Here is a 12,269-nt window from a genome sequence, read left to right on the forward strand (position 1 = left end):
TCTCGGTGTACTGGATTCCCTCAACCCTTGGGCTCAGACAATAGAGCTGCTCTTTGCTCAGAGTGCTGTGTAGTTCACAGGTGCAAAGGAGAGGACAGCGTGCTGACAGTGCCTTTACACAAACAAAAATTACATCTGCTCTGTGGAGCTACTTAAACCTGGCAGGGCATCCTTCTTACATGAAAACTTGACCTGATGTCCTTGTGCAATGCTTGACTAGTGTACTTCATAGATACTACACATGTAGTTATCAGCATTTTATTGTCCTTTGGGACAAAAGGCAATATACAAGTGTCAGCTCTACTACTTTCGTAAATGTATACACAAACATGACTTCTTAATGTTATCTTTACCCCTAGAGCACATGAAAACATAATTCATGATTATATATTACTGCTTAGGGATTTAGACTCAGAAATTTCAGATTAACACGGTGACCAGACCATTGGGAATTACATGATGAAGTGTTTTCACAGGGACAGTACTTATGCATTTTGCTAAGTCCATTTCCAAAGCCATTTCATCAACGTCACTTTCAAAACTAAACTACCATAGTTGAAGGATGGAACTTTAAATATACATTTAAACTGTATATTATTTTCACAATAGATTACAACAACCGAAGGACAGATATTTTTCTTTTCCTTCCTCTTTGTTTAGATGAAGTGTGGTAAAATATTTTATGATTGTGAAAATGAAAGGGAACATATGCACATACGCCTGCTTCATTAAAAAATCACCTTGCAAAGAAGGTTGAAAACCTTGCAGAATTTTGCATACAGTGATCATAGATTTTCACTAAGGTAAATAAAAAGAGGAGGACAAAGAAGGCATGTTCTGAACTGTGCTGAGTCTCAAGCTCAGGACAGAGGCATTCTAGGGGAAGTGATACACCTGGTATACAGAAAAAAATAATTTATAGGATCACAGAAGGAGCCAAACTCGACCTTCTTTTGGAAAAGAACTTTGTACCAAACCAGTGTGCACTTTTGCATGAACTAGTGCTTTCTTTGCATGGAACAGCATTTCATAAACCATGTCTAGAGCTGTTCTACATGGCCTAATACAAGAGACACAGATAACCCAGGGAAAAGTACCTTTAGTATTGAACTGCCTTCTTCCCATACTTTTTAAAGAGCAGTTAGCAATTTCTGAGTGTTGATATATTCTGCTAAGCTCAGTTCAAATTGTTCAGAACTATATAGACAGCAGTCTGATAAAATAAATCTAAATAAGCTTTTTGCACAGAGAAAGATCCCCTGTACTCTTGTGGAACTCAGTGGTTTCAGTGAAAACTAACATAGTTAAATTCAGAATATAATGTAGGAACAAAATACTGAATAGTAATTTTTGGTGTTATGCTAGAAATCTGAGCTGTCAGGGTAGAATTACCTTTTTCAGATAAGGTCAATCTTTGTAGAATAATGTTCTCATCTAAAAAAAACTTCATCTTTATATGCTCCAATTGATTCAGTAAACTTTCTGGCAATTTTTTTGTGACATAATAAAAAATGGACATAATCTGCAGATAATACTAAAGCTTGAAGTGATTCTCAAGTTCTGATAGCCCTTGTGATTCATGACTTCTTTCTATTACAGATCCTGACTTCACTTACCTAGGAGGTATTTTAAATCCCATCCCAGGTATAGTATTACATAACAATTTCTTTATACATGAAATTTTAAATTAATGTCATATTTTGTTTGACAGCAAGGTCTGTCTTCTCCCTAGACTGCCAGTTTGAGCTCTCAGGAGCTGATGGAATAGTACGTTCCAGTCAAGTAGAACAAGAAGGAAAAACAAAACCAGGACAAGCAGTTGACTGTATCTGGACAATTAAAGCCACGCCAAATGCTAAGGTGGGTTTTGTTCATAAAATTCAGTGTATAATGGATTTCCATGGCAGTAGCAACAGGTAATGGTCACTAATGTTGTACTTCACTGAAATGAGGCATGTAGCAGTGGCTGAGGAAATCCAGAGAGAGAATTGTTTCTGAAATTAAATTTTTAAATATTATATAAGTCCATAGTGCTTCCTGTTGTTTGAAGCTTCAAATACCAAATAACTGTGAGGACTGTTTAAGCAACAATTTTCAGGGGCATTTGACTTGGATCCTGGTTTTATTGGAAGACTGCAGGCAAAAATGCTGGCTGACATCTTCAGTAATTTCCAGTAAATGTCACTGCCAAAACTTAATGTTTTGCCTCCAGTGGTTCTATTGGAGAATTTGGTTCTGTTCAAAGTCAACAGAACATGTGCCTGCTCCTCCCATCTAATTCACAGTCCAGCACCTTGAAACCCACTTTCATCAGCAGTCTGAGCTGAATGGAAAGGCTTTACCTTGTTAGGCAGACAGCAGGATAAAATCCTATTCACAACCCCAAAATACAATAGCTAAAGCCTGAATCATGTTCGTTTCAGAATCATATTTGTTAAATACATTGCACAGAAGAGCACATACTTTTCTCCATAGAGCATACACATCTTTAATTTTGCTTCTGCTTGCCATAGATAAAAATGAAAAAAATATTTTGAAGCAGTAGCTGCCAAGATAACAAACCTTCTTACACACTGCTAACACTTAACTAACCAGCCCTGTTAACCACCTTGCAAGTGCATTCTAAAACAGTACCCAAAAAGATGATAAGAGGATAAGTCATGAAAGAAATTAAAAGTCCATTAATATATTTGAGCCTTTGAGGAAGTGAGTCAATTCCCAAAAGCCCCATACTAGTCTAAGTAATAGATGCAGTTCTTCCAGAAACAATAACAAACCCATTTTCTCTCTACATTGCCACTTGAGTGCACCAGGTCTTGTGCTTAAGTATTTTAATAAATTATTGAATGTTGCCAGAAGGCAGAGTTATAGTTGGGTGAGTCCTGAAATTAGATCATCATCCTAAATTATTGATTTAAAACATTACAGAAAAATAATTCTCAGTATTCTGACAGTGGTTTCTCAAGCTTCAATTCAGGCAGAATTATGATGATAAAATCCATTAGATCTGATACAGTGCAGTCTCTTGAGAAAAATAAGCATAGACATTTTTAAATTCCTCAATTTGATTTTGTAATAAAAATAAACTTTTAAAACTGACACAAGTCCAGCAGTGAAAGTACTTTTAAAACATGTATAGCAGACACTTTATAAATTATGTCCAGATTTTATAAAATTACCAGAATAATCAATATAATGTAAGAGTAAGGACCTTTTATACTTGCCTAGCACATTAATCCAAAGGAGCTTGTGAAGAGGTGAGCACTTTTAATGGGATTATTTCTTTGTTATCATACAAATAATAGCTTTACTAAAAGTGTGCTAAATTATTTTTAGTTTCCATTGTAATTTTGTAGCAGGTATATAAAGTCAATCATTAAAGGAAAATACCATCTCTCAGCCCAAATACTAGTAATTGCAGCTCACATCCATGTTTTTGATGTAAGTCATCAGTGGAAAACAGGTTCTCAATGTAGCTGAGAATTTCCAGCAGTAAATCCTAACAAAAACAGCAGGAGAAAAAAAAAGGAAAATAGAAAAAAAGAAAAAATACGTATGCTGAAAATCACAAAACAATGAGGTGAAGCATGAGCTCATATGGCACTGGCTGCACCTCCAAACAGAATGTGCAGGGGAAGGCAGTGCTGGCCAACCTGCCTCTGGAAGCACTGGAAAGGAAAAGCCACGGGGCACAAGTGTCACCTGTCTTCCTCTTTGCCCATGTTTTCAGTAAAGCCTGATAGGTGTAGGAATGGGGAGGGAATATCTTCTTTTGTCTCTCAGAGGTGGCTGGTAGCGAGCTGTGGCAAAGGGGCAGAAAACTGGCTTCCAGAGCCCAAGAGTGGGATTCATCTGCCCTGACCTCCTGCACCTGAGCAGGGCTCCCAGAGTCCCTGGGCAGATGCACACAGCCCCTGTGCAGGGCTCAGTCCCTGGGCAGATGCACACAGCCCCTGTGCAGGGTCAGCCCCTGGGCAGATGCACACAGCCCCTGTGCAGGGTCCCTGTCCTTGGGCAGATGCACACAGCCCTGTGCAGGGTCTCTGTCCCTGGGCAGATGCACACAGCCCTGTGCAGGGTCCCTGTCCTTGGGCAGATGCACACAGCTCTGTGCAGGGTCCCTGTCCCTGGGCAGATGCACACAGCCCCTGTGCAGGGTCCCTGTCCTTGGGCAGATGCACACAGCTCTGTGCAGGGTCAGTCCCTGGGCAGATGCACACAGCCCTGTGCAGGGTCCCTGTCCTTGGGCAGATGCACACAGCCCCTGTGCAGGGTCAGTCCCTGGGCAGATGCACACAGCTCTGTGCAGGGTCAGTCCCTGGGCAGATGCACACAGCCCCTGTGCAGGGTCCCTGTCCCTGGGCAGATGCACACAGCCCCTGTGCAGGGTCCCTGTCCTTGGGCAGATGCACACAGCCCCTGTGCAGGGTCCCTGTCCTTGGGCAGATGCACACAGCCCCTGTGCAGGGTCCCTGTCCTTGGGCAGATGCACACAGCCCCTGTGCAGGGTCCCTGTCCCTGGGCAGATGCACACAGCCCCTGTGCAGGGTCAGTCCCTGGGCAGATGCACACAGCCCCTGTGCAGGGCTCCCAGAGTCCTTGGCCAGATGCACACAGCCCCTGTGCAGGGTCAGTCCCTGGGCAGATGCACACAGCCCTGTACAGGTCTCTGCCCAGGAACATGCAGGAGAGCTCGTGGACAGGGCAGCAGCACCTCAGGCTCCACCTGGGGACATTGCTTCTCTGGAAACACAGTGGCTATCTAAGAACTGTAAAAGTGTAAAATGGCCTTTGCAGTGTGCTTAAGTGGCTTGGCTTCATATCTCAAAATGTGCAGAATGATTTTGAAAATTCCAATACAGTTATTGAAGAATTTCAAAAGCCTTTTGATGTGTTAATGCAATTTTAACTGAATTACAATCTTGCACAAGTTTCCTGCTCCAGCAAAATAAATTATTTACTTCCTGTTTAAATACCATCCCAATCTTCTAATTTCCTTGCTGCATGTGTTCTAATACATATGCTGCCTTCTCTTGGATTAGATTTCTGCTTTTAGAAGTATTAAGATTAGCTTAAATTCATTAATTCTTCCTACACAGCCAGCTTACTTCTCTCTCATTTCCATTTTTATTCAAATTACTCCTGACTTCATGGTTTGTGTCTTCCATAACACAGCTATGGTTCAGTAATTAGCTTTCATTCTGAAGCAATAAATTTTAATTTCCTTATTTTACTTCAGAGCTTTTCTGACTAGACTCCTTCCCCTATGTTTTAACATTGTTTTTATGAATTAGAAGGAAAGGAAAGAGAACAGACAAAATACTTTAAAAATTATTTCAGTACATTTATGCATTCCTTATATCTCTTTCTAGAGCAACAGACTTCACGTTTAGCAGAGCTTCTTGAGGGTTTCTTCACCAAGTGTGTTGCTTTGTAGTGTTTTTCCTAAGCGAGCAGAAATAAAGTAAATTTTAAAATAAAGATTGTTTTGAGGAACAGGGAGAAATGAAACAGATACCCAAGACAAATGTCAGGTAATGCTCCACATGGACATCTAATTTAAAAATCTAAATTTAAAAGTGTTGTGAATTGGGAATTACATTTATGTGTAAGGGAAGAAAACATCTTATCCAAGATTTTCTAAGAAACAAAACTCTCTGTGTTTCTTCTCCTAAATTCTTCTTTTCTAACAGATCTACATGCGATTTCTGGACTATCAGATGGAGCATTCCAATGAATGCAAAAGGAACTTTGTTGCTGTGTACGACGGGAGCAGTTCCATTGAGAACCTGAAGGCCAAGTTCTGCAGCACGGTGGCCAACGACGTGACGCTGCAGACGGGCACGGGCGTGGTGCGCATGTGGGCGGACGAGGGCAGCAGGCTGAGCCGCTTCCGAATGCTCTTCACCTCCTTTGTGGACCGTAAGTACATCCACAAGTGCCAGTTCTCCTGGTCTCACGTACTTCAAGTGTTTCAGGGAAAGCAGCAGCTGTATATTAAGCAGCAGGAATAGATGAAAAAGGTTGGTTCTGTTTCCTTCACATACTAGCAGGTGAATTAGATAATTGCTTTATTGCATTTCTAACGTGGTTCCTGAAGAAAAGCTTTCCTGCATTCTTAAAAGGTTTATTTTCCATTTCGATTCAGCAATACTGCCCTAGGCTACATCCTCCTCCCAAAGAGACATCCTTCCCTACAAATGAGCACAGACTTATTTCAAAAAGACAGCAGTGGGACTGAGGCCTGCCCCACTAGTGCCCAGTTCCCTGGCAGACAGCACAACAGGCTTCTTCTTAAGGCCACTCTGGATGTTCAGAAGAGTAGAAAACATGCCTGATCCTGTAAAGTCTTGCTCTCCTTCCTAAACACAGCTCTATCTTCAGTTGGGGTTGGGAACTGCAGCCCCTCCAGCCAAGCTGCTCCCTTACCCTCAGCTGCATTTGGCTCTAAGGGACCCCACGTGTGCTCCCTTAGCAAAGCCCTGTGGTGTTGCACAACCATAGATAAGTAGTTAAATTAAAGTTTATTCAAGAAGCCTGTAATTAAAGCTGAGTTGTAAATGCCATCTGGATTTTTGTTTGGGTTAGAGATAGTCTTTATTCTCATGGTAAATTAAGATGTTTCTTGAAAGCAGGTTTTTTGTGAGATTTTTTTTTCCTAAGGGTGTTGTACCTGAACAGAATTTTGTTGCCTCACATATTTACAGAGGACAACACTGTCCACATTGCAGAACCATTGCAGTGCTGTTTAAATGGCACCAAAGCAGACTGAGTTCAGAACTGCAGAGCAGATCTGACATACATGGGGAGAGCTGAATGCAATTTTCCCATTTCAGGAAATCAGACCTATGCTTGTACTAAAGGTTTTCAGAAAGTTCTGCTTGAAGAATAAATAGTACAGATTTGCTGACAAAAACATAACTTTTCTGACAGAACATGTCTGTAGCCAGTCCTGAACAAGATCCTGGTGACTAACTTGCAGGAAAGTTCAGGTTACAGGTAGATTTTGTGTTCTGTTCCATAAAACAGTAAATTTTAACATAGGAGAAAAGCTACTTTTTATAAAACAACCTTTCTAAAGTAACAAATATGCGTAGGAGAAATAGATTCTGGCTTACTTTGAGTACATGATAATAAGGAACAGTTGCATACTTCAAGCTAGTCTATTGCTTAGCCTACAAGAGGCATTTAATAAGCTTTAGATACTGAGAATTTAAATAAATGTCAGTTTTAAGTACAGCTTGCAAAAATTGATAACTGCTTTTCCACTAGCTTTTATTTCAATACAATTATTAACATTGGTATTAGTGCAAGTTATTCTAGCTTTCAATGTAGAAAATGCTATGAACTTTGCCAGGAAAATTGTCTATTTATATTATAATTATTGGAGTGAGTTTTTGTTGTTGTTGAGTTTGGATTTTTTGGGGGGGCCATTGTGGGGGGTTTTTAATGCAAGAGGTTGAAATACTAAATACTCTTAAAGGTAGATAACTTTCCAAATTTATGAGTTTAAAGCAACTCAAAAGTCATTGGCAGAAGAACATCTGCAAAGGTATGTGGTTATTGTTTTTTACCTGAGATACTGCCTTTCTTGGATAGGGTCATTGAAAAGTATGTGGCTGTAAAGTGTTTCAAGTATTTTTATATAATCTAGTCATAAGCAATTTTTCTAACTGAAAAAAGTGAATCTGAGCTTATTTTATTTTCAGATTGTTAAGCTATCTTTCTCTTCTACCTTGCTAATGATTTGTAATTACACGGAGCCAACCATGAAAATGATCAATATTTCTGGAAAGATTTCCATAAATGAACTAATAGTGCATGACAGTCACCTAACACACACCTAGCAGTGCTTGCAGGTTTGACTAAGTAATTCAGCTAACAGCAATGTAAAAAATCAATGTATTTGATTCCTGGCTTGATTCAATAGATGAGTAATGCTGGGTACAAAGAGCACTGTGAGCATTGCACCACTCTTGGGCAGCTCTTATGAGAAGAGACCAGCTATGTCCTTGAAGTCCTAGGCTGGAATTGATCAACCATTGTGACTTTTAGACTTCAAACTCCCCAAATAACAAACAAAAGGAAAATAAATCCATTTGTCCCATCTTCATGAACTGTGAACAAAAGCCATGCCCACAAAAATTTAAAGGGACTACCCAAACATGTGAAATAGACACTGTGCTGGCAGATGGAATAGCAACAGCAGAATTCATCAACCAAATACAGAACTATAACAAAAAATCACGTGTTCAGGGAAATGAGAAAGGGAATATGTTTACATTATGGCATACCTAACAGAATGGGCCTGATCTCAGCCTTCTGAAGGAATGATCCTGTTTTAAAGCAGTTCAGACTAGATCTGCTCTCCAAACAATTAAATTCTTAACTCACTTCAGCAAGGAAGTGATGTGATAGTTACTATTACACTTTTAAGCACTGAGATTACATAGATAAACTGTTCCAAAATGTGCTGTATTTTCTGTGTTCATACATGCACTACAATTAAAGCAAGTTCTTGTATGGAACTTCTTGCCAGATTGCCAGGGTTAAGCAGTAGCAGCAAATACAGAAGCTCAAAATCAAGGAGTGTAGGGTGCCCAGCTTCAGTGAAGTAAGGCATGGAAAGACAATACAAATCAAAATGAAAGGTTTGAATGTTCTTTTTTTCTTAGTCATAACTCCTCTTTTTGTCATTGAGATTCTCAAGCCTAACAGAATGACTAAGTGAGAAATGCAGTGCTCAGGAGCAGTCATTCCCTCTGCTCTACCCTTTGGGTTTCCTGTTATGTTGCAGGGAATCCAGACTGCTCAAGAACACATTCTTTCTGTGAAACCAAATAGTAGAATGTCTATCACACATCTTTGCTGATTAGTATATAACTGACTCAACTAATAACAGACATTTCCATCATAAAAATACCACAAGACTGAAACAAAGGGAATACCAATTTCTTGGTTTCTTGGTGCCCTGAATTTCTAAATAATTCCCTATGTATATGATACAACACCCTGAAAAGAATTATTACTACTTTCTAATATATTTTTCCTATGTCAAGGAGCTCTAACAAATACTCACAAAAACATGGGGTAGCCTTCTAGTTAATTTCTTTCTTCAAATTTCTGACTATATATATATAGATAGATAAAAAGCTAAACTGTACTCTCTCAATCCCTGCATTAGCTCTAATAGGAGGATCCAAGAGCTTTTGATTCACAAGCAGGAATGACTTAGATGCCTCTAGTTATTGAAATCTCCTGCAATTACTGAAACAGTCCTCCACAAGCTGGAATCTGATTTGCCTTAAGATAGTAATGGGCTCTAAAATGCAGATGGTTCAGGGACTGCTTCACAACATCTACACAGCAGATGCTCCCCAGAATAAATATATAATTGATAGTGAGCATGTGATTTTTAAGTATTAAGTTTTTAAAAACACATACTAAAACATTCTTCCATCATCTGTGTTTTGTGACTGCCTCTATTTGCTCCCTACCCCTTTGGAGCAAGAATGGATTTTGTAGCATTTGTAATACTGAAATTGCTGAAAGCAATTACATGCAGAGAGAAAAGCATCAGAGAGTGACGTGCAAGAGAAGTGATTGTGTTTGAACCAGAGAGGAAGAATGTTAAAAACCCCAGATATAGGAAGTTAATAGTTTTATTGCAAGGCATCAATTACTGAAAATTCTGAATGTTTTCTTTCTCTTCTCTTCTCTCCTGCAGCTCCCTGCTCAGGCAACACTTACTTCTGCCATAGCAACATGTGCATCAATAATTCTTTGGTCTGCAATGGCATTCAGAACTGTGCATACCCTTGGGATGAGAATCACTGCAGAGGTGAATATAGTGCAAACCACAGTCTTTACGAGCTAGGCTGGTCAGTTTGCCTTTCAAGAAAGTCATGAAATGTCTTTTTCCTGGAAATATGCTGAAGACAGCTATTCTGCTAATCTCAGGAAGGTGTTCCAAATTTTTTTATTTAAACTCAGGACACATGTAAGCATCCTGAATATTGATCTTACTGCTTTTAACTAAATTTTTCCTCTTCAGCATATACTCTCTATTTTAAAGGCTATCAGCTTGGTAAGAACTAGAATTTAGTATTTTTGAGGCTGCATCCTATCAATTTCTAAACTTTAATAAAGCAAGGATTGTAGGGACAGGTAATACCTTTTAGAGATAAAGAGCTGAAAAAACACAGAACTAAGTTTTCAAGCACAAAAAACCTCTCAGGGTTGAAATTGAAGCAACAATCCTCAAAGACAATTCTAAACCATTTGTTTAGAGTTGTAAATCACAGGCTATTTCAGGATAAATTCAGCTGCTGTATATGGTGTGAGGAAGAATGGGAGGAAGGAGGAATTGTTAGGGAGCATGAAATAAACACTTATGGAATACAGACACATGTAAATTGCTGCTTCTAGAACATGGGTTGGGAGTATTATTTCAGTCATCACAACTACGGTAAAGACTTGTTTCAATATCAGGCTTTGTAGGAAAAATTCTCATAATTTGAAGAAATTGTTATTCTGTAAAACACAATCATTCTCCTGTGCTTCAAGAACAGCTCAGTTGTCAGAGTTAGAACAAAACCAGTCTAAGGTCAACAGTTTTTCTTGGTAAAGAAAACAATAGAACAAAAACATTTGAGGTTGTTTGCTTAGGGTTTTTTGACAAATAGAATGGCAACAATAGCTCTGAACACAAAACTCCAGAAGATTTAAATATGTATTCCATTTCAAAGAGAAACTGACCCTACAGAAAAGGTCAAAACCTTCTCTATAGAAAGTCTTGAAAGAAAATTTCTTTTCAACACAAAAATCTTACTTGCATTTTAAGTAAATAAACATTAAAAAACCCCTACTTGTTAATTGCATTTTGGGTGAACAAAGAAATTCACACCACTAATAGATATTCTAATGTAAGGCATACTGTGGAAGCTTTCCAGTCAAGAAAACTGGTCCATAACTCCCCAGTTTGCAATGTAAAGCTAAGTTTCCTCTAAACAATCCTTACCTTTCATAACACTCAATATTCCCTGTTAAGTTTAATTTCTATATTTCTTTTCCTATTTTCTAGACTCTCCCCTTGAATTCACACTTCACTAACGTACTGGAGTATTAAAAAAATTAATTCCATAAAAAGTGTGTCTTTCCCAGTATTTTTAAATTGCTGTATCTGATGTTGAATAACCCATTGTGTTTTATGTTGAATGCAATCTAAATTCTGCTGTAATACTTGCACAGCAGAAATTAAGAGACAGCTGAAGACTAGATCCACACTGCCAGCTAAGGGACTGATGCAACCAAATAAGCAATTCTTTGCCTTAGAAAGAGAGCTGCTCACAATTGTGCTCAGTTCCTGCAGGCACCCAGAGTTCTCATTTAGTCCATATCAATAGCTACATAAATCTGAGCATATTGTGACCTACTTATGCCTAAGCCCTGTAACACAAAAATTGATAGAGAAGTCAGTTGTGTGCAACTTATTTTAAGAGACTGGCGAAGACATCGCCTTTTGCAAAACAACTTTTTGATTAAAATATCTGCCAAGAATAAAGAAACCTAGATGCAGACAAGAGAACTGCCATAGCAGTGAAATTCATACCTCCCACCAAGGATGGCACCACTGTGATCTAAGATAGGCAGGACAAGGGCAGATATCTTCCTTCACTTCAAAGGTAAAAAGTAGCTCAAAGGAAACAGCCCAAGCTCTGCAGCAGAAATGTAATTTTTTATTAGCCAGCTCCTTGGGAGTCTCTGCTCAGCATAAGGATTGTCTCAAATAACACATGATGGTGTGGACCTCTCCCCATGCACTGTGTGTGGTATTTAGGTACATAAGACACATATTCAGATGCCAGGAGCCAGATATCTGAAAATGTTACGCAAGATTTAGGCCACTACATTTTCTTCTTCATAGTCTTAAATGCTTCTCTCCCACTAGCCAGCATTGCAGTGTAGAAATCTCTCAGTCCCCCAGGACAAGAACATTCATGGAACAGAAGTCCAACTGGAAAACTTTAATCTTCAAATAAGAATTTTAAATATGGAAAACCATCTTGTTCTGATGCTGCCATCTTGTGTGTTTTCACATGAAGTACTAGCCAAAATTACCAGATGATTTGGGTTGGTTGTGTATCCCCCACCTTTTTTTTTTCCAAGTAATTTCATCACGGGACTCTTAGAATTGGAATAAGAGCTTTGCTAAAGCTCCCTGTGATGAATTAGGTATAACTGATTTACACAATAGACACAGCCATTAT

General features: G+C 39.0%; 1 protein-coding gene and 1 long non-coding RNA gene across 4 annotated transcripts in view; one reads left to right on the forward strand and one right to left on the reverse strand.

The window, feature by feature from the left end:
* Window positions 1-12,269, reverse strand: part of LOC135279248 (uncharacterized) — a 135,917-nt gene that overhangs the window by 93,294 nt on the left and 30,354 nt on the right. The gene's annotated exons all lie outside the window — the stretch shown is intronic.
* NETO2 (neuropilin and tolloid like 2) overlaps window positions 1-12,269 on the forward strand; it is a 31,640-nt gene that overhangs the window by 16,445 nt on the left and 2,926 nt on the right. The window contains exons 5-8 of the mRNA XM_064386455.1: window positions 1,600-1,644; window positions 1,733-1,860; window positions 5,694-5,922; window positions 9,728-9,841. Of these exons, the coding sequence (XP_064242525.1) occupies window positions 1,600-1,644; window positions 1,733-1,860; window positions 5,694-5,922; window positions 9,728-9,841 (516 nt within the window). The remainder of the gene's footprint in view (window positions 1-1,599; window positions 1,645-1,732; window positions 1,861-5,693; window positions 5,923-9,727; window positions 9,842-12,269) is intronic.

This window comes from Passer domesticus, chromosome 12, assembly GCF_036417665.1.
Source record: "Passer domesticus isolate bPasDom1 chromosome 12, bPasDom1.hap1, whole genome shotgun sequence".
NCBI lineage: Eukaryota > Metazoa > Chordata > Aves > Passeriformes > Passeridae > Passer > Passer domesticus.